This window comes from Narcine bancroftii, chromosome 2, assembly GCF_036971445.1.
Source record: "Narcine bancroftii isolate sNarBan1 chromosome 2, sNarBan1.hap1, whole genome shotgun sequence".
Classification (NCBI taxonomy): Eukaryota; Metazoa; Chordata; class Chondrichthyes; order Torpediniformes; family Narcinidae; genus Narcine; species Narcine bancroftii.
In genome coordinates this window covers 146,715,306-146,737,726 of record NC_091470.1, presented here as the reverse complement: position 1 = coordinate 146,737,726, position 22,421 = coordinate 146,715,306, and the positions used below count along the sequence as shown (strand labels likewise).

At 40.6% G+C, this 22,421-nt stretch overlaps 1 protein-coding gene across 12 annotated transcripts in view; it reads right to left on the bottom strand.

The window, feature by feature from the left end:
- kif1b (kinesin family member 1B) overlaps nucleotides 1-22,421 on the bottom strand; it is a 222,730-nt gene that overhangs the window by 32,281 nt on the left and 168,028 nt on the right. For 8 of the 12 annotated variants that reach the window (XM_069918475.1, XM_069918469.1, XM_069918473.1 and 5 more), the window contains 11 exons: nucleotides 20,325-20,443; nucleotides 19,749-19,834; nucleotides 18,770-18,899; nucleotides 16,485-16,647; nucleotides 15,496-15,586; nucleotides 15,115-15,233; nucleotides 13,779-13,834; nucleotides 5,283-5,391; nucleotides 4,136-4,202; nucleotides 2,345-2,429; nucleotides 1,272-1,377 (listed from right to left, as the gene is read on the bottom strand). In XM_069918475.1, the coding sequence (XP_069774576.1) occupies nucleotides 1,272-1,377; nucleotides 2,345-2,429; nucleotides 4,136-4,202; nucleotides 5,283-5,391; nucleotides 13,779-13,834; nucleotides 15,115-15,233; nucleotides 15,496-15,586; nucleotides 16,485-16,647; nucleotides 18,770-18,899; nucleotides 19,749-19,834; nucleotides 20,325-20,443 (1,131 nt within the window). Of the gene's footprint in view, nucleotides 1-1,271; nucleotides 1,378-2,344; nucleotides 2,430-4,135; nucleotides 4,203-5,282; nucleotides 5,392-12,138; nucleotides 12,340-13,778; nucleotides 13,835-15,114; nucleotides 15,234-15,495; nucleotides 15,587-16,484; nucleotides 16,648-18,769; nucleotides 18,900-19,748; nucleotides 19,835-20,324; nucleotides 20,444-22,421 lie in introns of all 12 variants that reach the window. The other 4 variants (XM_069918462.1, XM_069918463.1, XM_069918464.1 and 1 more) reach the window with 1 other exon arrangement.

Below are 22,421 nucleotides of genomic sequence, written 5' to 3'. Positions count from 1 at the left end.
CAAGTGAGTTAGTTTGAAGATTGAGTAGAATGTGGGAAAATGTTAGGTTCTCCACTTTGGAAGGAAAAATGAAAAATAAAAATTATTTAAATGATGAGAATGTGGCAGTATAAAAGGGATTTAAAAAGAATTAGCACAGAAACATGCAGCCCAGAAACAGGCCATTTTGGCTCAAGAGTCTGGGTCACCTAATTTATACCCCATTAACCTACCCCCTAATACATTTTGAATGATGGGAGGAAACCAGAGCCCCCATGGAAAACCCACACAGACCTGGGGAGAACATATAAACTACTTGCAGACAGCGCAGGATTTGAACCCTGGTCCGGTCTCGATCGCTGGCATTGAAAAGGCAGTGCGCTAACTGCTATGCCAACATTTTGGCCTCTGGGGATCTTACCACAGGAAACATTGGAGTTTACTGCATGAGGACCCAGAATATCAGGGAAATTTTGATCCTACTTTGTAAGGGGCTGGTGAGCTAGCACCTGGGGAACTTTGTATGGTTTCAGTCTCCACGTTAATATTGGAAGCTGTGAGGCTGACTCCTGGCACAAACATGTTGACCAAAAGAAGGATCGAGTACGTTCAGTTTCTACTCATTGGAGTTCAGAAGAAAGAGGTATTTTACTGAAATATGAAAGGTTTTGAAGGTGTTTTCATGGTGGATGCTGAGGGTATTTCCCAAACCAGGGTGCTATAAATTAAGGCGCATAGTTTCTGACTAAGGGATCACCCATTTTAGGTGCTGAATACATTGAAGAAAGAGATTGAAACACATCACATCAAGGCAATCAAAAGATATGGAAGGAGAAATTAAGGTCCAAGATTGGGTCAGCCATGTCTGATGAATGGCAAAGCAGCCTCAAAGGTCTGATCAGCCTACAGCTGCCACTGGTTATATGTTCTTATGTTTGAACACCCATAATTAAAGAACCTGCCAAAACCCAGCTTCCCAAGGACACGAGGATCATTAACTCTTCCTGCTGCCACACTCAGAGAGATCGACTTCATCAAAATCACAGATCACAATAATCTTCAGTGGTGTGACTTCAACTACCAGGATTCTGAAAAAGTGCACGTTAGGTCATTTAAACAAAAATTACTCCAACCAGAACAATTCCGTAATCAATCACTCTTTGACCTATCGATCAGCATTCTATCAAAAGTGGGCACATCTTGGCCTATATTTGAATCCAGATACCTCTCAGTTGAGAGAACTTGATGTTAAGATTTGCAACTTCTTCAAGGGAAAAACAACACATGCATACCTCTGAGCATCATTTGAAGATTTGATATGCTTTGCAGAAATAATATTCAAAGATAGAACAGCGTCCGCAGCAGCTTCATCCACTTCTGGTTTATTCCTGATGCGTCCTGGAAACCAGAAGCAAAGCTCATTGTTACTCAGGTTCCTGAGAGAGAATGGATATTTGCTCTGGAATTTCTGTTTCATCCCTTTGAGTTTAAGGTCAAAGGGGCATTTATTTTAACTCTGCATTAAAAATCAGTTCATTTAATCAATGATTGTGATCTCTCAAGTATCTGGTCAATGGATTAATTTAATCAAATTATTTGCTCTTCAGGGTCTAAAAATTCAGTCGATCAAGGGAACAGTTCAAACACTGGGGCGAATATTTGTGGGAAAAGATAAATAGAATAAAATAAGGTATTAAATCAGAATAGTTGGGAAAAAAAACAAACCAATGGAAGGGTGCCTTAGCGGTAGCCAGGAAATGTATAGCAGCCACGTGGAAGTCCAACTCCAAACTAAATATTACACGATGGAGTATGGAAATGCAGAGTTGCATTCCCCTGGAGAAAACCACGTACAATTTAAGAAGAAAATATGACACATTCTTTAGAGTGTGGCAACCTCATCTGAGGTATATTGCTTTGCAGATACGACTATTCCCCTTCGGATCAAGGGTACTGAAACAATTCGTCCCAACAGAAATTTGGGATCGAGGAAATGGGATGTGGCACAGACGACATGCTCTGTTAGTCATTTTTTCTCTTTATTTCTTCCCTTTGGTTATTCAGTTACTTTGGATATTTTTTCTCTCCAACGCTTTTTCCTGTAGGGGGTCGTTGACCCCACTGGTATCTGTGTTGTTGGTATCTGTATAATTTATACAACTTCATTCTTAGTTGTATCGGGGCAAGGAGAGCGAAAAGGAGATGGGGGATAAAAACAGACTCTGAATGTTATACTGGTGTTGGAAGAGATTGCATTGTGCGTTTGAATTTATGATTCCATGAAAATAAAAATAAAGTATTAAAAAATAAACAAATGCTTTCAGTGTTATTGAAAATGATGCATATTTGGGAAAGGAAAACTCACCAACAACAAGCTCTCGAACGTCCTTCCAGTGGAGTTCACTGCCCTTCTCGTGCACAATTGTGACGGTGACCCTGCGCTGAATTCCCTATTGGATCCAAAAATTTAAATTATAGCTTATTCTGTGTGAACTGTGGATTGCAACCGCACTTGGAGGTGGGAGGGTCATTGGCACTGGATGAAGGGAAAGGCAAGGGTCTGTATGACCTCTGAAAGATCCTGAAGGATTTCCCAAAAAAAGGAGTGAGGGGATCTGGCCCAACATCTGTGTCTCCCCCACCACCCCCCCCCCCCCCCAACCACAATCAACAAGACTATTTGGAACTTGCTACTTAAAAGTCATTATCACAGAGGATCTACAATATTGTGTCACCTTGGTACAAACACAATAATATTGAATTTATTGCTAATACACAAATACAATGTACAATATTGTATTAACACTTTAAAATGTCCTTCACTGATGTGATACCTTTGAGATGACATCCAATAAACTGGTACTCTCCTCAATCTGCAGAATTAGAATTCTTGTCCACACAAACATACCCTGTGGGCCAACATATCCATACAGACCAAGCTCATCTAATTTGCCTGCATTTGACTTGTGTCCCTCCAGATCATTCCAATCCATGCATCTATGTATTTTGAACGTTACAATTGTCCGTCAGCTCATTCCATCCCGTCACCACTCTGTGTGAAGAAGGTGCCCCTCAGGTCCATTTTACTCCTTTCTCCCCTCACTTTAAAAGCTATGGCGTCTAGATTCCAATAGGGAATACCCTTGGAAGAAGACTCTATTTACCTTTTCTCGGCACATCATAATTTTATAAACCTCGATAGGGCCCCACATTTAGCTTCCTACGTTCCAGGGAGAAAAGTTCCAGGCTATCCAGCCTCTCCTTACAATTCAAGCCACCAGTCCCAGTAACATACTTGTGAATCTTTTCTGCACCCTTTTCAGCTTTATGATATTTTCAAGTAACTGGGTGACCAAAACTGCATACAATACTCCAAGTGTAGTCTAACCAATGTCCTGTAGAGTTGTAACATGCTCCCAGACTCAATACCTTAACTGATGAAGGCAAGCATGTCAAAATGCATTTATCACCACCCTGTCTACCTGCATCCTTCACAGAAAAATGCATCCATATCCCAAAGTCTCTTTGTTCGTCAACACTCCCTATTATGGGTTGTGTGCTACATTATCACAGTTTAACAGACAGAACTGAAAGGAAGTATTAAATCCACCTGGGGGCTGAGCCATTGTTGAATAAAATTATCTGAACTTAAAAAGTGAAACACATAACAGTGTAGATTGAATCAATGAACCAGAGAAATTTCAAATTACCAGGTCTTGTAGTTTAATGCACTGAGAGTATTTTGTTTCCACCACATGTAGTTAATTGGTTGAATTCAATTGTTACTGATGGGATTACAAGTCAGGCCTTAAAATCATTAATCCAGTCTTTACAATGATTAATCCAGTCATTTAACCATTGTAAAAAGAAAAATGGCTGTCGGATCTCACCATGTCATACACACATACATACACACATATATATGCATAACATATATACATTTTTATCTCCCACTGATGCTGCTTGACCCACTGAGTTCCTCCAGCAGATTGAGCTTTGCTCCAAATTCCAACATCTGCAGTCTCCCATGTATCCCCACTTAACTATAATATTATGTCAAAAGTTTGACAAACGTTTGAAGCCAGAACCACTCCACGTGGTTGAAGTTACCATCTCAGACGAGAGTTAAATAGATGAGATATTCCAGAGCATTTACCTGATGAAGCAGGTAGGTGCCTTGACAGGGTAGTCCTCCGCTATGGTCCACCACTGCAGCGATGTATCTGGAAGTGATGACAAGCCCATCAAAGTAAAAATCAACCAGTCTGGGAACAATCTAAATGAAGCATTCTTTCTTGGTTCATCCAAGCTAATTAAATTGTGCATGAAAAGTCTTGCACACTTCTATGAAATAATAGTTTTAACTTCTAGTAGGTATATACTAGTCAGCACAATAAGGGCCAAAGGGCCTGTACTGTGCTGCAGTGTTTTGTATTTTATGTACTTAATGAATACCAAGTGGGACAAAAATATACAGGACAGACAAGTGAGAAATTCTATGACCTGTAGTCTTGATACAAAGTCATCTTGCAGCTCTTTCTTAGAAGACTGAAGAAGTGGGCAAGGCTAGCAGCCACTATTCTACCAACTTTCTACAGGAGCTCTACCGGGAGCGTCTTGGCAGGCTGCATCACAGTGTGGTACAGTTGCTGTAGAGCACTGGGTCAGAGGTCAAATCCACAGGACAATAAGAGTGGCAGAGAGTATCACTGGGGTCTCCTTTCCCCACCTCCATCGATGTGATTAAGCGGGATTGCAGCTAAAAGAGGGCTCGTAAAATCAGTGAGGACCCCTAGCATCCCCTCAAGCACCATTTTCAGCTACTCCCATTGGTAAAGAGATACTGAAGCATCAGAGCCAGAACCACCAGGCAGAGGAACAGCTTCTTCCCATGGGCAGTGAGAATGCTCAATGACTAATGAACTGCTAAACAACTCCCCATGACTCTGCTATTGATTTATAACATTTATTTCAAATAATGTATATAAGTACTGTTTGTATGTGTGCTTGCACCATGGACCAATAAACAGTTTCATTGGGTTGTACTGGTACAATCAGATGATAAGTAAACATGATCTTTCTCAGACTCTTCCCCCGCCCCCCCCCCCCCCCCCCCCAAATTAATTCAGACCAAGGCTGTTCCTCTAAATATTTAATTTTTGGTGTGCAAAGGCAGACAAGAATTTAGCCAATTTTATGAGATTTACTTAAGACAATGCTCTCAACCTTTCAAGAAAAGCTCCCAAAACTGCCAGATCGTCCTGAGCAATGATCAGTAAAAGTGTGGTCATTTATCGACTTACTCTCCTGTTGGCTCCAGCTCACTGATCTCAAACCAGACAAGTAGATCATATTTGCTGACACATTGTCCTCGACAAGGCTTACTTATGCTGTTCACCTTTGTGGCTGGCACTGAAACACAAATACACATTAAGCTTGCAGATACTTTTCAATGGCTTTCACAGTGAATGTTCCTGGAAAGAGACTAATAAAATGTATAGTGACCAAATTTGATTTCCAACTTGTTTCTTTCATTTGTATATCCCAGAAGACCAGACAAGATAATGTCACCCAAAAGATCCTGAGGGACGTGAAGAGGAAGGAGGGCATTTGGTGCAGCATCTGTCCCCTCACCAACATTAACAAGATTATCTTGAACTTGCTGCATGAAAGTCATTACCACAGTACGAGAGAGTCTACGTTGTGATACTCTGGTACCAACATAACAATGAGTTTATTGCTAAATAGACAAGTACAATATTGTGTTAACACTTTAGAATGTCCTTCACTGATACCTTTGAGATGACATACATAAACTGGTACTCTCCTCAAACAACACATAATATATAATAAATTTATAATTGTAGAGTTCTTTACCACAGAAATATCCCCTGTGGACCAACTTGCCCACATAGACCAAACTAGCCTCATAACCCTCCAAATCTTTCCAATCCATGGTCCTGTCTATCTCTTTTGAACGTTACAATTGTCCCCATCAGCTCATTCCATATACCCACCCATTCTGTGTGAAGAAGGTGCCCTCAGGTCCTTTTTAAATCTTTCCCCTCTCACCTTAAATCGATACGCTGTCTTGATAGCATCACCCAGACCACAGCATCAGCAACCCGTGCCATAAAGCAGCTGTCCATTCAGTGGCTGCATCACCTCACCCTATTTCAGACATTCCTAAAGTTTACTCGCTTAATTCCTCCACCCTCTCTGTTAGAGACCAACTTCCTCTCACTCTCAGTTCTGATGAAGGATCAAGGACATGGGACATGGCACAGATGAAATGTTAACCGAGTTCTCTTTACATAGATGCCCCTTGATTCTCCCATCATTTCTGTACTTGTTCCAGTCCCAGGGCTAACTCCTACCTGCTCCATTCCTTCTACGTCTTGGCTCTCTCAGATGGATGACAAGGATTTCAAGCTTCGTTTGAGGATAAGAAAATTGCCACACCTTTTGAACAATTTCGAGAAAGGGTCATGAAGCAAAATATTCACTCTCCATGGATGTTGCCAGACCCAAGGAGTCCCTCCCATTGCTCATTGCTTGCTCAAGATTCCAGCATCTGCAGTCCTTGTGTTCTTCTAGGATCTTACAATTGTTTTATGATTCCCCCCTCCCCCAATAATCACTTTTCATGGAACTACTTTTTAAAATGCAGTTTATATGTCAGAAGGTCACAATCACAATCAAACAGAGATCTCTCCACAGAGATTCCCAGCCGAACATCCAGTGCTCAATATTTCTAGATCCAACGCCACATTCTTGTGAATACTGGTTACCTTTGTGAACATTTCATGGTTAGAGAGACAGAGTACATTGCATTCTATCTCATTTTAAAAATTGCATCTCCAACTTTATAAACCAGGTTGCTACGAATCAATCAGGTTGTCCCAAATCAGAAAACAAATCAATAAAAGAGAAAATATAAATTAGCACTTTCATCTAAAGCAGAGATTTTAAAAAAAATTCAAAGCAAACCTCACCCCCAAATTACAAATGCTCAACACACCCACAAGAAATTAACCTCTAATTCTATGTCACAGAGAATTGGCATCATTCTTATTGCATTTTACAAAAAAACATTACTTAGAAATATATAGCTAGATGACAGGAAAACATACAAGGTATATATCACTCCACCATGGCAAACTTCAAATATTCATCCTTATATATGCAAGCATACATAAATGCGATCTAAGGGGGAACCAAGCAGGGTAGAAGCAGTATAATGAACAGAGACAAAAGGACATCTCTCAAACTTGTATGTGGTATCAAACTTAAAAATAAGCATTTTTGAGAGCAGGACTTTGATTCTGGAAACACAATGCAAAGTAATTAACAATGCTTTTAGAACCTATTGGAAAGGAGATTCCATGTCAAAACATATGTTGGTTACTATAATCTTAGATTTGGGATAAGCCTACCAAATATAATCTAGATCAGCCATTCTCAACAGGGGCCCCTACACATTCAGGTCATGGTGCCACACCATTTTTTTTTAATTTTTTTAAATTTTTCACACCATAAATCACATTAGCCATGATATACACTATTTCTTTTTCACACATATACAGTGACTTTTTCTCCCCCCCCTTTCCTCCCAAACCACCCCCCCACCCCCCCCTCTCATCCATTTTAGGTATACAATCTAGGTTGCATTAAGCCAGTCAGACAATGTTGTCATTCAACAAAATTACACCAGAAATTCTACTGAGTCCATTCTTTTCTTTCCTTCTCCTTCCATCAACTTAGGTAATGTTTGTCCCCGGTAGGTTTTCGCTATTGTATTTAATGTAAGGCTCCTATACTTGTTCGAATATTTCAATATTATTTCTTAACCAATATGTTATTTTTTCTAATGGAATACATTTATTCATTTAAATTTGGTAGTTTCTTCCTTTTAATTTGGTTATGTATTCCATTAATATTTAAAGACATATAGTTCAGCGTAGCCCTTTTATATTTTGTTTATCTTCTCTTTCCGTTTTTCCATCATTACCTTTCCTCCTTTTCCATTTCTGTTTTCTTATTTTCAACTCTTTATAAGACAACATTCCTACAACATCCAACATTTTCCTTATTCTCCTATTTCTATCTTATTTATCCCCAATCTCCCCTTCACCTCCTGAGTTGTCCTTTATCCCTTGTCGGACAACCACATCTCCCCTCTCCATTTGGATTTGCGAATCCACTCGCAAGCGTCAACTGATTTTGCAGTGACTGCTATTTCCCCCCACCCCGCCTCCCCCAGAAAAGATTTCACTTTTCATATGTCACAAAGGTCACTCTTTTAATTCCCTCCTTATTCTCTCTATTCCATTACCTTCCCTTATTAATTCTTGTCTATACTATCTATATTTTCCTCTAAGTACAGATACATTCATGTATGCTCATTGTCTCTATTCACTCTTATACCTCTTTACCCGCATACATATCAATCGTGATCATTTTTACTCTCATTACCCGTCTTCATCCCTCAGTCTATTTTTGTCTTTACCCACATACATATCAATCGTGATCATTTTAACTCTCATTACCCGTCTTCCTCCCTCAGTCTATTTTTGTAATTGTTCTGCAAATTTTCGTGCTTCTTCTGGATCCGAGAATAGTCTGTTTTGTTGTCCTGGAATAAATATTTTCAATACTGCTGGATGCTTTAGTATAAATTTATACCCTTTCTTCCATAAAATCGCCTTTGCTGTTTTGAACTCTTTTCTCTTCTTTAGGAGTTCAAAACTTATATCTGGATAAATGAAGATTTTTTGCCCTTTATACTCCAGTGGTTTGTTGCCCTCTCTTACTTTTTCCATTGTCTTCTCCAGTACCTTTTCTCTTGTAGTATATCTTAGGAATTTTACTACAATAGATCTTGGTTTTTGTTGTGGTTGTGGTTTAGAGGCCAATACTCTATGTGCCCTTTCTATTTCCAATTCTTGCTGTAGTTCTGGACATCCTAGGGTCTTAGGGATCCACTCTTTTATAAACTCCCTCATATTTGCCACACCATATTGATAAAAGCCTTGCTTTCTTTTCACCTCAAATAAGACAGATATTTTGAATGTTTTATTGTGGTTGATAGGAGAGAAGTATGGAAGAAACCAAAATGTGACTGCTTCACAGGGAAGAGAGCCCACAATCCAAGGGGGACAGATATGACAAAAAGCAGAAAATGTCTGATCCTGATCACTATACACTTTCAAGGAAGTGCTTTTTAAAAAAATTAAATAGTAATGATTTACAATAGCCCACAGCTGATTGAGATTCCATACTTCATGGGTTATTGCTGAGGTATTCCTGGATGACATTCAGAGAGGTTACCCCAGTGACAGCAAGTTTTGCATTAATAATTATTTAATACTAAATATTAATTGCATAACATTAAATTTTAAAAAGTGCACAAAATTAAATGTTTTGACTATTTTAAGCCAAAATGATCGAGGATCATATACATCATAGTCCAGCGGTTGTAAGAACCGAACCAACCCATCCACTTGCAGACCTCCAAAGCTTCGAATACAATCCACTGCCCTTCATTTCTTAATGAGTATACTCTGACTTCCACTACATGCCAAATATTAATCACGACTCCTTCCATCAATCCAGGAATTTCCCAGTACTGTGTTTCACGTGGTTCCTCCAAACAGTCCTCTCTTTCATGATCCAAGCTAATTCTTTCATTATATCATTAACATCCACTTTTATCAATGTTTTCCCAAATTATATTCTTCATGATACCCTTGCCAAAAGTTCTTGCTGTGCCATTAACCTTACTCTACATTTCTGAAGTTGTGATGTTTGCAGACCAAGTTCTTCTTCCTTGAGCTACATTTCTTGCATTTTGTTACCTAAATCTCATAAACAGGTAATTCATTTTTTTAAATTTAGACATACTGCATGATAAAAGGCCCTTCCTGCCCACAAGCCCATGCCATCCAAAAACCCCAATTGAACTACAACCTGTTTGTTTTGAAGGATGGGAGAAAACCGGAACGTCTGAAGGAAACCCACACAGACATGGGGAGAATGTACAAACTCCTTACAGACGGCGCCAGATTTAAACTCAGGCTGCTGACACTAAGAACATTGCACTAACCACAATGCCAACCTCGCTGCCCTACTTTTTATATTTGTTACTTGCTGATCTAACTTTTTTTCATTTTTTTTAAACAAAGGAAAACAGCCAAACAGCTCAGCTAAAAAAATGTTTAATTTTTTAGTGGGCAGCACAGTTAGTGTAGTGGTTAGCGCAATGCCTTTACAGCTCCAGCAATCGGGACTGGGTTCGAAAACCACGCTGTCTGTAAGGAGTTTGTACATTCTTCCCACATCTGCATGGGTTTTTCCCGGGGGCTCCGGTTTCCTCCCACTGTTTGAAATGTACTGGGGTTTGTAGGTTAATGGGGTATAAGCTAGCCGGCATGGCCTCGTGGGCCAAAATGGCCTGTTCTAAAATTTAAATACTCATTTTAATCTAATAGATTACAACATTTTAACATCTTAAAATATTTATTTAAAGGAAAGTGATGTTTGGAAACTATTTTCCAGGAAGAGGCACTTTGGAAGAAAATCGAGAATTATAGATTCCATATCCAATTCATTAACTAAAAATGATTAAGCACGAAATCTAGACAGTTGAAGAGAAGCTTCAAGGGAAGGAATAGTATTCTGGTATAAAACCTGATACCAGGATAGCAGAAGGAGTTCATGTCACGTCCTTTAGCTTCTAATCTTGATTAATTCCAACATTTCCCTGTCACTATAAAGTTTTAGGGAATGGGGGGTGGGGGGTGGGGGCAGAATAACAGAAGATGGAATGAAAACAAATGATCGGTTTAGTACTAAAAGACTGTGAGGGAAAGCTGATCACCAGCCAGCATCACATTGGGTATTCGCCAGCAACTAGATTCATCGTGAGATACATTGACTTTCATGGAAATGACCAATAGGAGGAGTGCATTGGTGGCCAACATGCTTGCTGTTGAGCTGTCAACCAGAGACCAATGGTGGTACAACGAATGAACAGGATAAGCACAAACTTGAATGATGGTGGTAGATTTTAAGCTGCAGTTTGGACTTTACCAAGCAACATTCTTTCACAACACAGAGCACATTTCAGTGAAGTACTCTACATAGGTGATCCCAAAGCTGTAATAGGAGTATAAGAGTTTAAGGTCATATACCCAGATGCACTGACATTCTGGATCCACACAGGTATGCATATATACCAACAACCATAGTATAAATTAAACTACCACAAATAAAGAAATGACTGTGCTGCCAGAGTTGCTGTAACTGGTGCAGACCCGGGAAAACAGAGAGCTAAGTCTCAGCACACCCCTTTGGGGTGTGACTGGCCAGTCCAACTGCCGTCGGCTCTGTAGAGGCTTTAAACGGCCTGTTAAAGCACACGATGGTGTTTTATTTTAAAATCGTGAAACTGCGTGGTCTGACCCAAGAAGGCCGCACCCAAGATTGGCAGCGGCCACGAGGGGTTGCAGACTCTGGGGAAGCATCGGACTGGCGCAGGGAAGTAGAAAATGGGGAGACCACCCCGCATTTGAGAAGGAGAAGCAGAGGAGACAATCCACAGACTGGTGACCTTGGCGTTGGACCAGTGAGGGGCTCTGAGGCTGAGGAACCACATAGGCTGCAGGAAACTGGCAAGAGACTGGCTGAAGGGGTACCAGGTATCTGAAGCAGGATGCAAGAAGGAACAGGAGGCTTCCTGATCATGTCAGGGGTGTACACCTGGAGCTCGGGTTGTTGATGGATTGGAGTGAAAGCTGTGTGGCTGCGGAGGCTGTGGGAGTACTGGAGGTGAATCCACGGACACTCAGTGACTCGGGGGGGGGGGGGGGGGTCTCATTGGCTTCACTTTCTATGGCTGAGTGGCGCTGGGCAATATTTGCTGAGAGCAAATCTGCCTGTCTTACAGTGGACAAGGAAATTTTGTGTAATATCACATTTTTTGTCTTATTACATGAAAATAAAATAATATTGAAATATGGCACAGGACAGAAAAAAATATGTAGAGCACAAAAGGATATTCACAATTGCAGTTAACGAAAAACTACTAAGTGGGCTCGTGACAGAGGAAGACTATACTAAGCGTCACAAATTTGCCATGGCTCTGCACAAGTTACCAACCATGATGCTTTGGGACTTTCAGAATGTGACAAATGGGAAGAGGACGGAAAAGAAAAACTGGCAGCTGGTCGGTGGTGTTGACGAAGGAGCCGGCAGCAGATGTGACAAACGTGTTGGCATTTTCAGAGAGAGCATCAAGCAACTGTATATTTACATAACCAGACATCAGGTATCTAATCAACTCAATCTTTCGGTAATGGTCTGAAATGGAAGAGAAATTGATGGATGGTGTGGAGGTTAAAGGGTTTGTAGGGAGGGAAAAGAAAAGAAAAAAATTAACATACAAAAATATAAACAGAAAAACATTTAATGCAAAAGTAAAATTAGACAAGTTTTGTTATAAAAGCTTTGAAATTAGACCTGCTCATGTAAACCTGAGAAATCTTTACAAAAATGTCTCTTGCTGTTAAGTATGCACATGAGATTTATAGTGTCACCTGATGTTAATGGTGATATATATCATTATTACATGGTTTTGAGAATTAAACCACACATATATCTTTTTTTATATATAAAAGAGATACAGCAAGGTAACAAACCCTTCCGGCCCATGAGCCTGTGCCGCCCAAATATACCCATAACCAATTAACCTCCTGACCATGTAGGTCTCTTCAATGTGAGAGGAAACTGGAGCACTCGGAAGAAACCAACACAGACATGGGAATAACATACAAACTCCTTACAGACAGTGGTGGATTTGAACCTCAGGTTGCTGGCGCTGTAATGGTGTTGCGCAAAGCACGGCTCTAACCATAAGACAGGAAACTATTTTATAGATTTATGGTTTTAAAAAAAACTTCCAGATCAATGCTATAAAAAAATTTGAGTTTATCTTCGAATGTTGTTATTTGGCCCAGCATTCAATTGAGTGGTCTGAATACAGACCATAAAATAGAAAATGACAAACTTGTCCTTCAATTCCATGAGTGACAGAAATACAAAATAGTGAAAGAATATGTGGAGGGTGAAAGAAGGATAAATGACAGAGGGAGATACGAGAGAGAAAAGGATGGGGAAATGAAAGAGAAAAGCGATGAAAAGCAGATGTTTGAATGTGAGAACTGGAGATTGCCTGTTTAATAAGCTGAAGCCTTTCACTGTACGTGTATCAACTTTAGGATTGAAGGATACCCATTTGAAACAGATGTGGAGGAATTTCTTCAGCAAGAGTGTATTGAACGTCTGAACTTTGCTACCATGAGTGGCTGTGGAGGCCAGATAGATATTGATAGGCAACTGAATAGTCAGGGTGTCAAAAGCTATGGGGAAAAAGCAGGGAAGTGGGGCTGAGTGGGAGAATGGACCAGAGAATGGAACGATGGGCTGAATGGCCTACTTCTGCTTCTATATCTTATGGTCAAATGCGGGACAGGCCATGTTAAAAAGTCAACTCTGCAGGACAGAACACGTTATGTGCTAGATCATTTTTAAAAAATCCTTCTCTGAGAATGGCTGGAATCTACCTTACATTCACAACCATGAGAAAGTTGTTCTCCATTCAGCAATCTAGATTGCAAACAGAATTCTCTAAGAATTTACTATTATAACATCAGCTAAATGACAGACAAAAGATTCAGATTTGACTGAAATTATAGTCTCTACATATTGTACACAAGTCATGAATTTCCATTCAGACTTACCTGGTTTTGAGAGAGGCATCGGAGGAGGAAAATATTTGCGAACTGGTTGTAGTGTTCTATTGAACCAAACATTAAAGAGGTGATGTTACTCTTCTATCCTGAGTATCAACTTCAGTTAAACATTATCAAAAACAAACGTAAATGTGACAATAAAGGTTTGGTAAAGGCAATCGTCACAGATTATTCTAGCAACATTTTACTATCTCATTCTTTGTCCTTGATCAGGGAGGTCATATCTGCACATCCTGTGATATGCAGGATGAGTGAGCCCTGAGAACTTTTGTGCAGTTCAGTTGTCAATAAGGGAGTTGCTCTCTTACTGAATAGGATTAAATGTGTTTTCAGTGAAGTTTGGAAAAAAAAATATAGATTTTAAATATATATTAGATTAAAATGCAACTTAGTTTCGGACTCTCCTAATACATTAGAGCATAGTGAGGGAATGTTGCAAGTGTCAGGTTGTGTAAGTGAATCAAGGAGAGAAACATTGATTCAGGGATGAAAGGTTGCCTTGCGTGGAAAGGTTCAGCTTGTTGGGCAACATTCAGGATGCCATGGGGGGCTGACAAAGTAGATTGGCCAGCGAAATCACGGGCATCAGTCTCCACTCCATCAAAGCATATTTACAAGAGGCTGTGTCTTAAAAAGGCAGCCTTATCCTCAAGGACCCCCCCCCCCATCACTCAGGCCATGCCCTCTTCTCACTGCTACCATCAGGTTGGAGATACAGGAGCCTGAAGAGGAACACCCAGCAGTATAAAAACAGCTTCTTCCCCTCTGCCGTCAGTTTTCTGAATGGACAACGAACCACAGACACTACCTTACTTTACCCTATTTTTTGCACTATTTATTTAATTTGAAATGAATATTTGAACTGTGACGCTGCCTCAGAACAATGAATTTCACAACATGTTCATGACAATAAATTCCAATTCAATGATGTTAAAAGGTAAGAGACTGAAGGAGGGGAGGGGGTGGGGTGGAGGGAAGAGGGTGAAATCTCAAATTTTCGGTTACAATTCAAGGAAGAGAATTTTTGTTCTCTCAGAAAATTGTGAACCTTTGGAATCCTCTGCTTCAGTATGTGGGCGAGGATGAATCACTGATTACATTCAGGACCAAGACTGGCAACTATTTGGTTGGTTGGGAAGTCAGAAACAATGAGGAATTGGCCTGCCATGCTGTTGGTTAAACAGGCACAGGGAGAGCCATGGCCATCTGCTCCTATTTTGTCTGTCAACCCGTGACCCATGAAACTCCCTTCAACAAAGGGATGCCATCCTTGTGGATCTTATTGAATGACTCAGTTCATTGCTGATGGAACATTTCTCCTTACCTGTGAAAATCCTGCCCTTGGGAATAATAAGGGGTCTGCTGATGGTGTCCAAACACCTCAAACACAATTGGCTTGGTCTTGATGTATTCACCAAATGATTCCGTGACCTCAACAGCAATCTAAGCAGATCATAGAGGATGAATCAAAAGGCAAGTTTTCAAAGAGGTCAGAGTATAATTATCTTGATGAAGGCCTCAAGCCTGAAATATTGGTTATGTATCTTTATCTTTCTTAAAGTACATGGTTTGACCGGCTGAATTTCTCCAGCATCGTGTTTTTACTTCAATCATGCAGAGTTTAGTGTTTTACTCCTTTAGAATAATTACAGTATGACCAAGACTGTTGAAACTGTTGGTCAATTGTTCAGTAATTCAGACTCACATTCTGTACATGGTAAAATCCAAGAGGCGTTCCCCGCCCACCATTCTTCAGGGGTTCAGTCGAGAAAGCCTCATCATGTCGGTGCAGGAAACTGGTTAAAAGAGCGATGGTCATTGTTAATAAGCTAACGTCCATAATAATGACAAGGAGGGGTTGTGAGGAAGAGAGCTGTGATTTCCACCTTGGCATCAGATGGTGCATTTCACATTAGTGAACTCTGACATGCTAAGAAAAAGATGTACATGCAATAATGGGAGATCGTTTTGCTAAGCATCCACACTGTCCGCAACAATTGTGGGGATCTCTCAGCGGCCAACCATATCAATTCCACACCCCACTCCAACATGTCTGTCCTTGGCCTCATGCACTGCCAAACCAAGGCCACCTGTAAAATGGAGAACCACCATCTAATATTCCATCTGGGCACTCTCCAATCAGATGGTATTAACATAAAAGTTCTCCAGATTCTATTAGACCACTCCCCTGTCTTCCTCCACCTCCTTCCCTTTCTCTCCAGAGAGCTATCCCTCCCCCTATCAATCCTCTGATTTTTTTTTTCTCCTGTACTCTCCAACCCATATCCAGCAACGACCTCTTGCCTGTGGGCCTGTGCTCCTCCCTCCAACCATTTTATTCAGGCACCTGCCTGCTTTTTGCTCATCCTTTGATGAAGGGCTCAGGCCTGTAACATTGGCTGCTTCTCTCTATCTCTGCTATATAATGCTGCATAACCTGCTTGCCTTCTCCAGCATTTTTAAGTGAACTACAATCACAGTGTCTGTAGACTTTTTCGTTTAACTGCACAAAAAATTACACACTGAATGACAGTTCCCCTTCCTCTGCAAAGAGATTCCATAATTGGTGGATCATTACTTTAAAACTTGCAAAATCTACCATGCAAATAACACCTGTTACTACTTTTTGTACATTTGGACGATGCGCATCAAGGGGTACGAACTCTGGATTGAAACTTCAAAGAAGATGCTTACTTGAACTGACAAAAGATGTCTGCATATTCAGAAGGGATCCCACAGGCTTGTAACACCGTAACCCGGAAAGTGAAAACACTACCAATTTTCAGGTGTTCAGCAACATCTTTAGAAATCTTCTCCGAGGATAACTTGGGGTCCAATTCTGTACCTGATTTAAAATCTGTTGTTCAAAACACCCGTAAACAATTGCAATGATTTATTAAACACTACAACAATGCATTTCAAATCTGTTTGCACGCATTGCAAAATAAAGTTTGAACAGGCTTCTAACTCTCTTTCCTAAAATCTAGTATTGGCCTCTATTTTTAATATCCATCAAAGAAAATCAAAAATTACAGATATATTTTATATATTTTGGAGAGGAGATCAGAAAATGGACATGGAAAATAAACTCATTCCAAGATCAAACCTGATAATAAATGCCATATCATTAACTTTACAAGTAGACTTAGTTTACTTCAACAACTCATTTCTTTAGCAGAAAAAGATTTTTTAAATTTAAAATCATGTCATCTTAAAATTGAGAGTTGTACTATAAAAATTATAATAGCAAGAACCACAGGAGTGAAGGAAGTGCAAGGGTAACACAGATTGAGTACCCCTTATTCGAAGATCCGAAAACCAAAAAGATCTAAAAAAAATGAAATTCTTTTTAGCGCTGTCATGACATCACAAGTGATGGGGGTAATCAACACCCAACTTGGCCATATGGGGCTCTGACGCTCTGTTGGTGCCAGTTTGATTGAAAAACTGAGAATCTCTGCTTCTGGCTGGGAAAATGCCAAACGGAGCTGGGTCCAGGTCTTCAATGGCGGCTGCAGCCTCAGTCGGTGACTCCATTCTCAACATTGGGTGTGGTGCTGCCTGCATTGAAGACACATTGGGCTCCTAGACAGGAGCGGGGACCTTAGTCAGAGAGCTTAGGGGGCGCTAGTGGTGGAGGATGTAGGGTGCAGGATCGAGTACCATTCAAGCAGTTCACCAGAGAAGTTGAAGTCTTCTTGTTTCGCTTCGTCACGAACTGTGGCTTACCAGCAGCCGTTTACCCAGCTTGTTGATTCTGTTCAGATCATCTGATAGGGCAATGACCTCTGTACTCTAACCTTACTCCTCCAACTGAATCTGATCTGACCATGGAAGAAATGTCACTCTCCAAAAAGAGCAACAAAGGAGATTTGAGAAAAAGCCTGTGATGCCTTGGGGCGAAGCAATGTGACAATGTCCTGGCCCTGAGGCAGAACAATGACTTCACCCAATAGACCAAATGTACAAATTAGCTTCATCAGATTATTTACTCAAAGGGATTAGAAAAAGAACAATTACTATCATGTTAACTCATCTGCAGAAAATACTGAAAGAGAATAACTGTATTCCAATTCTAATATTTGTAACATTTGATATTTTATTGCCCTTTTCTCATTCTCTCCTATATATACAATATTCCTCAAAGGATTCCCTCATATAGTTGGTTCCTAAACTTGCCATCCGCCTTTCTTTTTACACTGAACAAAGGGGCTATTCTGAGCTGTAATGGTCAATATTCCTTAATCATACCATCCTTTCCTTTTACCCTTACTGGAACATGCTGGCCCTGAACTCTTACCGTTTTCATAAGACTCTCACTTGTTTTGCTGATGTTTCACCGACAAGCATATACTCCTCACCACTAGGTCCTCTCTTCCCAATTTGAAGCCAACCTTCCCCCAATTTAAGATCTCTGTTTCAGGTTCAATCTTTTCATTTTCCAGATGTACCTCGGAACTTACAAAATTGTGGTTACATTCCCAAAGTGTTCTCCTGCTGACATTACCTTCACATTTCCAGTTTCATTTCCTAAGCTCAAATGAACACTGCAACATCTCCGGTAAGAATATGTTTCAAAAAACTATCTACCCCATCTAACCCTCTTGCACGAAGGCAATCACGGTCCATATTGGGGAAGATGGAATACCCCACAACTACAACCTCCCCTGCTACTATAACCTGGTTTGAATGCTACAAAATTATTTCTAAGCACCAAATTTTCTCAGTACTCCACAATACTTAAGAGGATTGCAAGAATGTTCAATCTTACTATTTATCCAGCTGACTAAACCCTGACAAGGTTATTGAAATGGCTTTCCTTTCTGATAAAGAAATTATATTGAATATTGTAAGGAGATTCATGTAAATTAACTGAATTGGACATCCAGTATAATCTTATTACACTCCAACAGCAGCCTGAAAAAAAGCTTTGGCTCACAGTGCAGTTGCTATTTCAAGGTATTGTGAAAATTGTTTACCCAGGTCGTTGATTCTGTTCAGTTCCTCTGATGGGGTAATAATCTCTGCACTTTGACCTTGACCTTCTACGATCCTAAGCTCCTCCATCGACAGCCCAGAACGTGACATCACCATCGAAGAAATGCCACTCTGCAAATACAGCAGCAAAGAGCAATGTGGTGGTAAGAACCTACTGCAAATTCTTTAATTATCATGCAATAAAACAGAAAATATAACATTGTGCAGAATTTCCTTTGGTCTACTGTAAGGCAAAGATTTGCCATCAGCAGAAATTGCCTGCCATTCCTTTCAGTCAGAGAAAGAGGGCTCCCACAACCATGCAGCCTTCAGTCCAAACTATTGGCAACCCAAGCTCCAGGTCCAAACCTCCAATACTTATCAAGAAGCCCTCGGCTCCCTCTCATATCTCAGTTCCAATTCCTGGTACCCCTTCAGCTGGTAACAAGCGAGTCTTCAGTCAAGTGCGAGTCCCTTGACCGCAGTCGTCAGTAGCGTGCAGCCTGCGTGGGTTCCTTGCCTTGAGACACCAACTGCTTCCCTGTCTATGTGTTCTTCAGTCTGAGCCCGATTGGTCTGCCTCCATGGTCATTATCCTGTGGGTTGTCTCCTCTGCTTCCTCTTCTCAAATGGGGGGGGGGGGCAAGATGGTCTCCCTATTTTCTAGTGCCCTGAGCCAGTCCTCTGCTTCATCAGACAGAGTCTACATCCTCTTGTGGCTGCTGCTGGACACAGGTGTCCCAGTCTTGCGTCCTGACCCTGTGGTAGCAGAATTTTAAAATAAACTCTTTTAATGAGCTATTTAAAGACTATATGGAGCCAAAGGCAGTTGGACTGGGCTGTTGGACCCTGCAGGGAAGTGCTGTGTCTCCGCTTCTCGCAGGCATGCAGCAGCAACATTGCTGCTATTATAGACGGCAGAGCCAATTGTTTTTGTATAGAGAATCAACTCTACAATTGTAGGTTGAAAGTTCGCCATACCTCTCTGAAATATTCATCTTCAAATGAGATCTTAGCAGTCCCAGACTGGCGAACACCTGATCCGTAATCCGGTGCCTCTTCATCAGCTAGAAGTTGAGAGATAAACATTCAGGTGAACTTCCAATAGGTATTAGCATGGGTCGCACAACTAGCTGCACAAGGCAATTATAAGGGGAAATGCCCAAAATACTCAGCCGTTCAGGCAGAATTGCTGGAGAGGGGGAGGAAAAAGTGTTGATTCCTACTCCACAGATGCTGCCTGACCATCTGAGCATTTCCAGCATTTCCTATTCCTTAGACGCCTGCAGCCAAGTGCTGCAGACAGAAAAAAATACTTGCTGCAGTGTTATCACTGTTTTACCGTTGTTTTTACAATAGAATTATAATAGTACTATTTTACCATTTTAGAAGTCACAGAAGGTAATGAAATTTTAAAAAACCAATTAATTTGATGTAAATCTTTCAGAAATTGCTGATGTAAGTCTATTATAATTCCAAAATGTCTATTCATAGCATCGGCAGGTTATTAACATTGGCATGCCTCAACCTTGATAAAGCTGGACCATGTGCACCCACCTGTGATGGCCTGGACACCCACTCGGAGGAATCCCCTGACCTCACCCTTCTCACTAACTATGGCAATTCGGTGAACAAGTGGCACGGGGTACAGCAAATTGCTAAGGTAAACAAATGCTCTGTGGGAAGAAAAGACAAAAAAACAGAAAGAATATACCATTTAATTAAAGTTGCAAATGTTGCAGGAAGGTTTGCAACACCTGACAGTAGGGATGTGCAGATACTGAAATCACATCTCTCTTAGTCTCAGTCCAGACAAATGGACATTAGAATCAGCTCCGACTATGATCCAGGACCATGTGGCATTTCTCCTGCAGGAAACATCATTCAAGTAGATTTCTGGTCAAAAGCAATTTAAATGGGTGCTGTACAGTAACAGGCATGCAGTACAGTAACAGGCCATTTCAACCCATGAGCCTGTGCTACCCAATTGACTTATAACCCCCAGTAGGTTTTGAATGGAGTACCTGGAGGAAACCCATGCAGGCACAGAAAAAACATATAAAGTCCTTACAGACAACACATGATTCAAACCCCAGTTGTGATCGCTGTAACAGCGTTGCGCTAACTGCTACACTAACAGTGCCATTTAAGTAACAAGACATGACAGGGAAAATGTCTCATTGAAGGATTTTGTACTTTATGTAGCAGGACACATTTGCTACAATGTATTTTTAAAATTTCTCCGCTACGAGTTCCACAAATCCATCAGATATTTTAAATTCAAGATCAAAATCAATTTGAATTTGCTGAATTATCAGAATTTTAAAAATTTCATCCCATTAAGATTTGTAGAACATGTTTAATTATGGTTGGCAGCTTTTTGTTCAGATTTAAGCAGCTTCTGTTTACTTCTGGCTGGCTCTGCATATTCACAATGTTTGACCCGGCCAGGAAATAAAACCTCCTTCACAAACCATGTACATGCTGCAATGCAAAACTGGTAGAAGATGATGTGGTCGATGAAGTAGTCTGTGGCGAAGCATCGATGGCAGCCAACATTCCTGCTGTGACCCAGGTTCAGGTGGAGCCCACAACCCATCTGCAACTTCACACATCCCATTGGCAAGCTCAAAGAATCAGTCTTTTATACCTTGAAGGGCTCAAGCCCCAAACATTGGTTATGTATCTATGCTTGCTATTTGACTTGCTGAGTTTCTACAGCATTGTTTTTACTTCAATCACTTTGTCTGCAGACTTCTGTTTTTTACTCCAAGAATCAGTTATTGTTTTGCTAAACTCTTGATTCTATTTCTCAATGCCAGCCATTGTCAACAGGGGCCATATGCCCCTCATGCCCCCACCCCCACAGGGGGTCACAGACTGAAATCAGTTAAAAAGAATGTCATCAGTTGGAGAGAAGTACGGAAGAAACCAACTAAACTTGACAGCTTCACAGGGAAGGGGGCCCGTAAACTTTGAGCAGAGTCCTCAGGTGCCCCAAAAAACAGTTGAGAACAACTGTGCGACGTCACTCACTTCCCAAATTAACTTAATCTGGACAACACAATTAGATGCCCAAGATATTCAAAGGAAATGTTCCCTGGATTTTAATTTACAATAGCAAAGTTAAGGTCTTCAACAAAAAAACCCTTTAGTGCCACATCTCGTGATGCTTCAGATGGCCTTCCTGCTTCATGTGGTATCTGCAAATCCTTACTGTTCAGTCGGATGGGGATAGGAACACTCATGATAGTTATGACCTATTAGTATCCAAACCCTTTCCCAAACCGCATCCGCATGGCCAGAGAGTGGTGGAAGTCGTCAAACTGCGTGAGATGGTAAAGGGCTGGGGGGGGGGAGAATGCTGTAAAAATGAAAGCTAAACAGAAAAAATGAATCATAATTAGATTGAAATTAACACAATGAAAAACAGGGAGAATATGGCAAACTAGCATTATGAAAGTTAAAAATGAGACAAAAAACCTAAAATGAAACAAAAAGGGATCACATGAGCCTTATTCAGTCTGCTTCGAGTCAGTAAGCATACCTACTACAAAAGATTATCAAAAAGAAAGAAAAAGAAGCAAAAAATAAAAAGCACTAATGTTTACAGATTTGAATAATCAAAAATAATCCAAAATAGGTTGCCAGGAT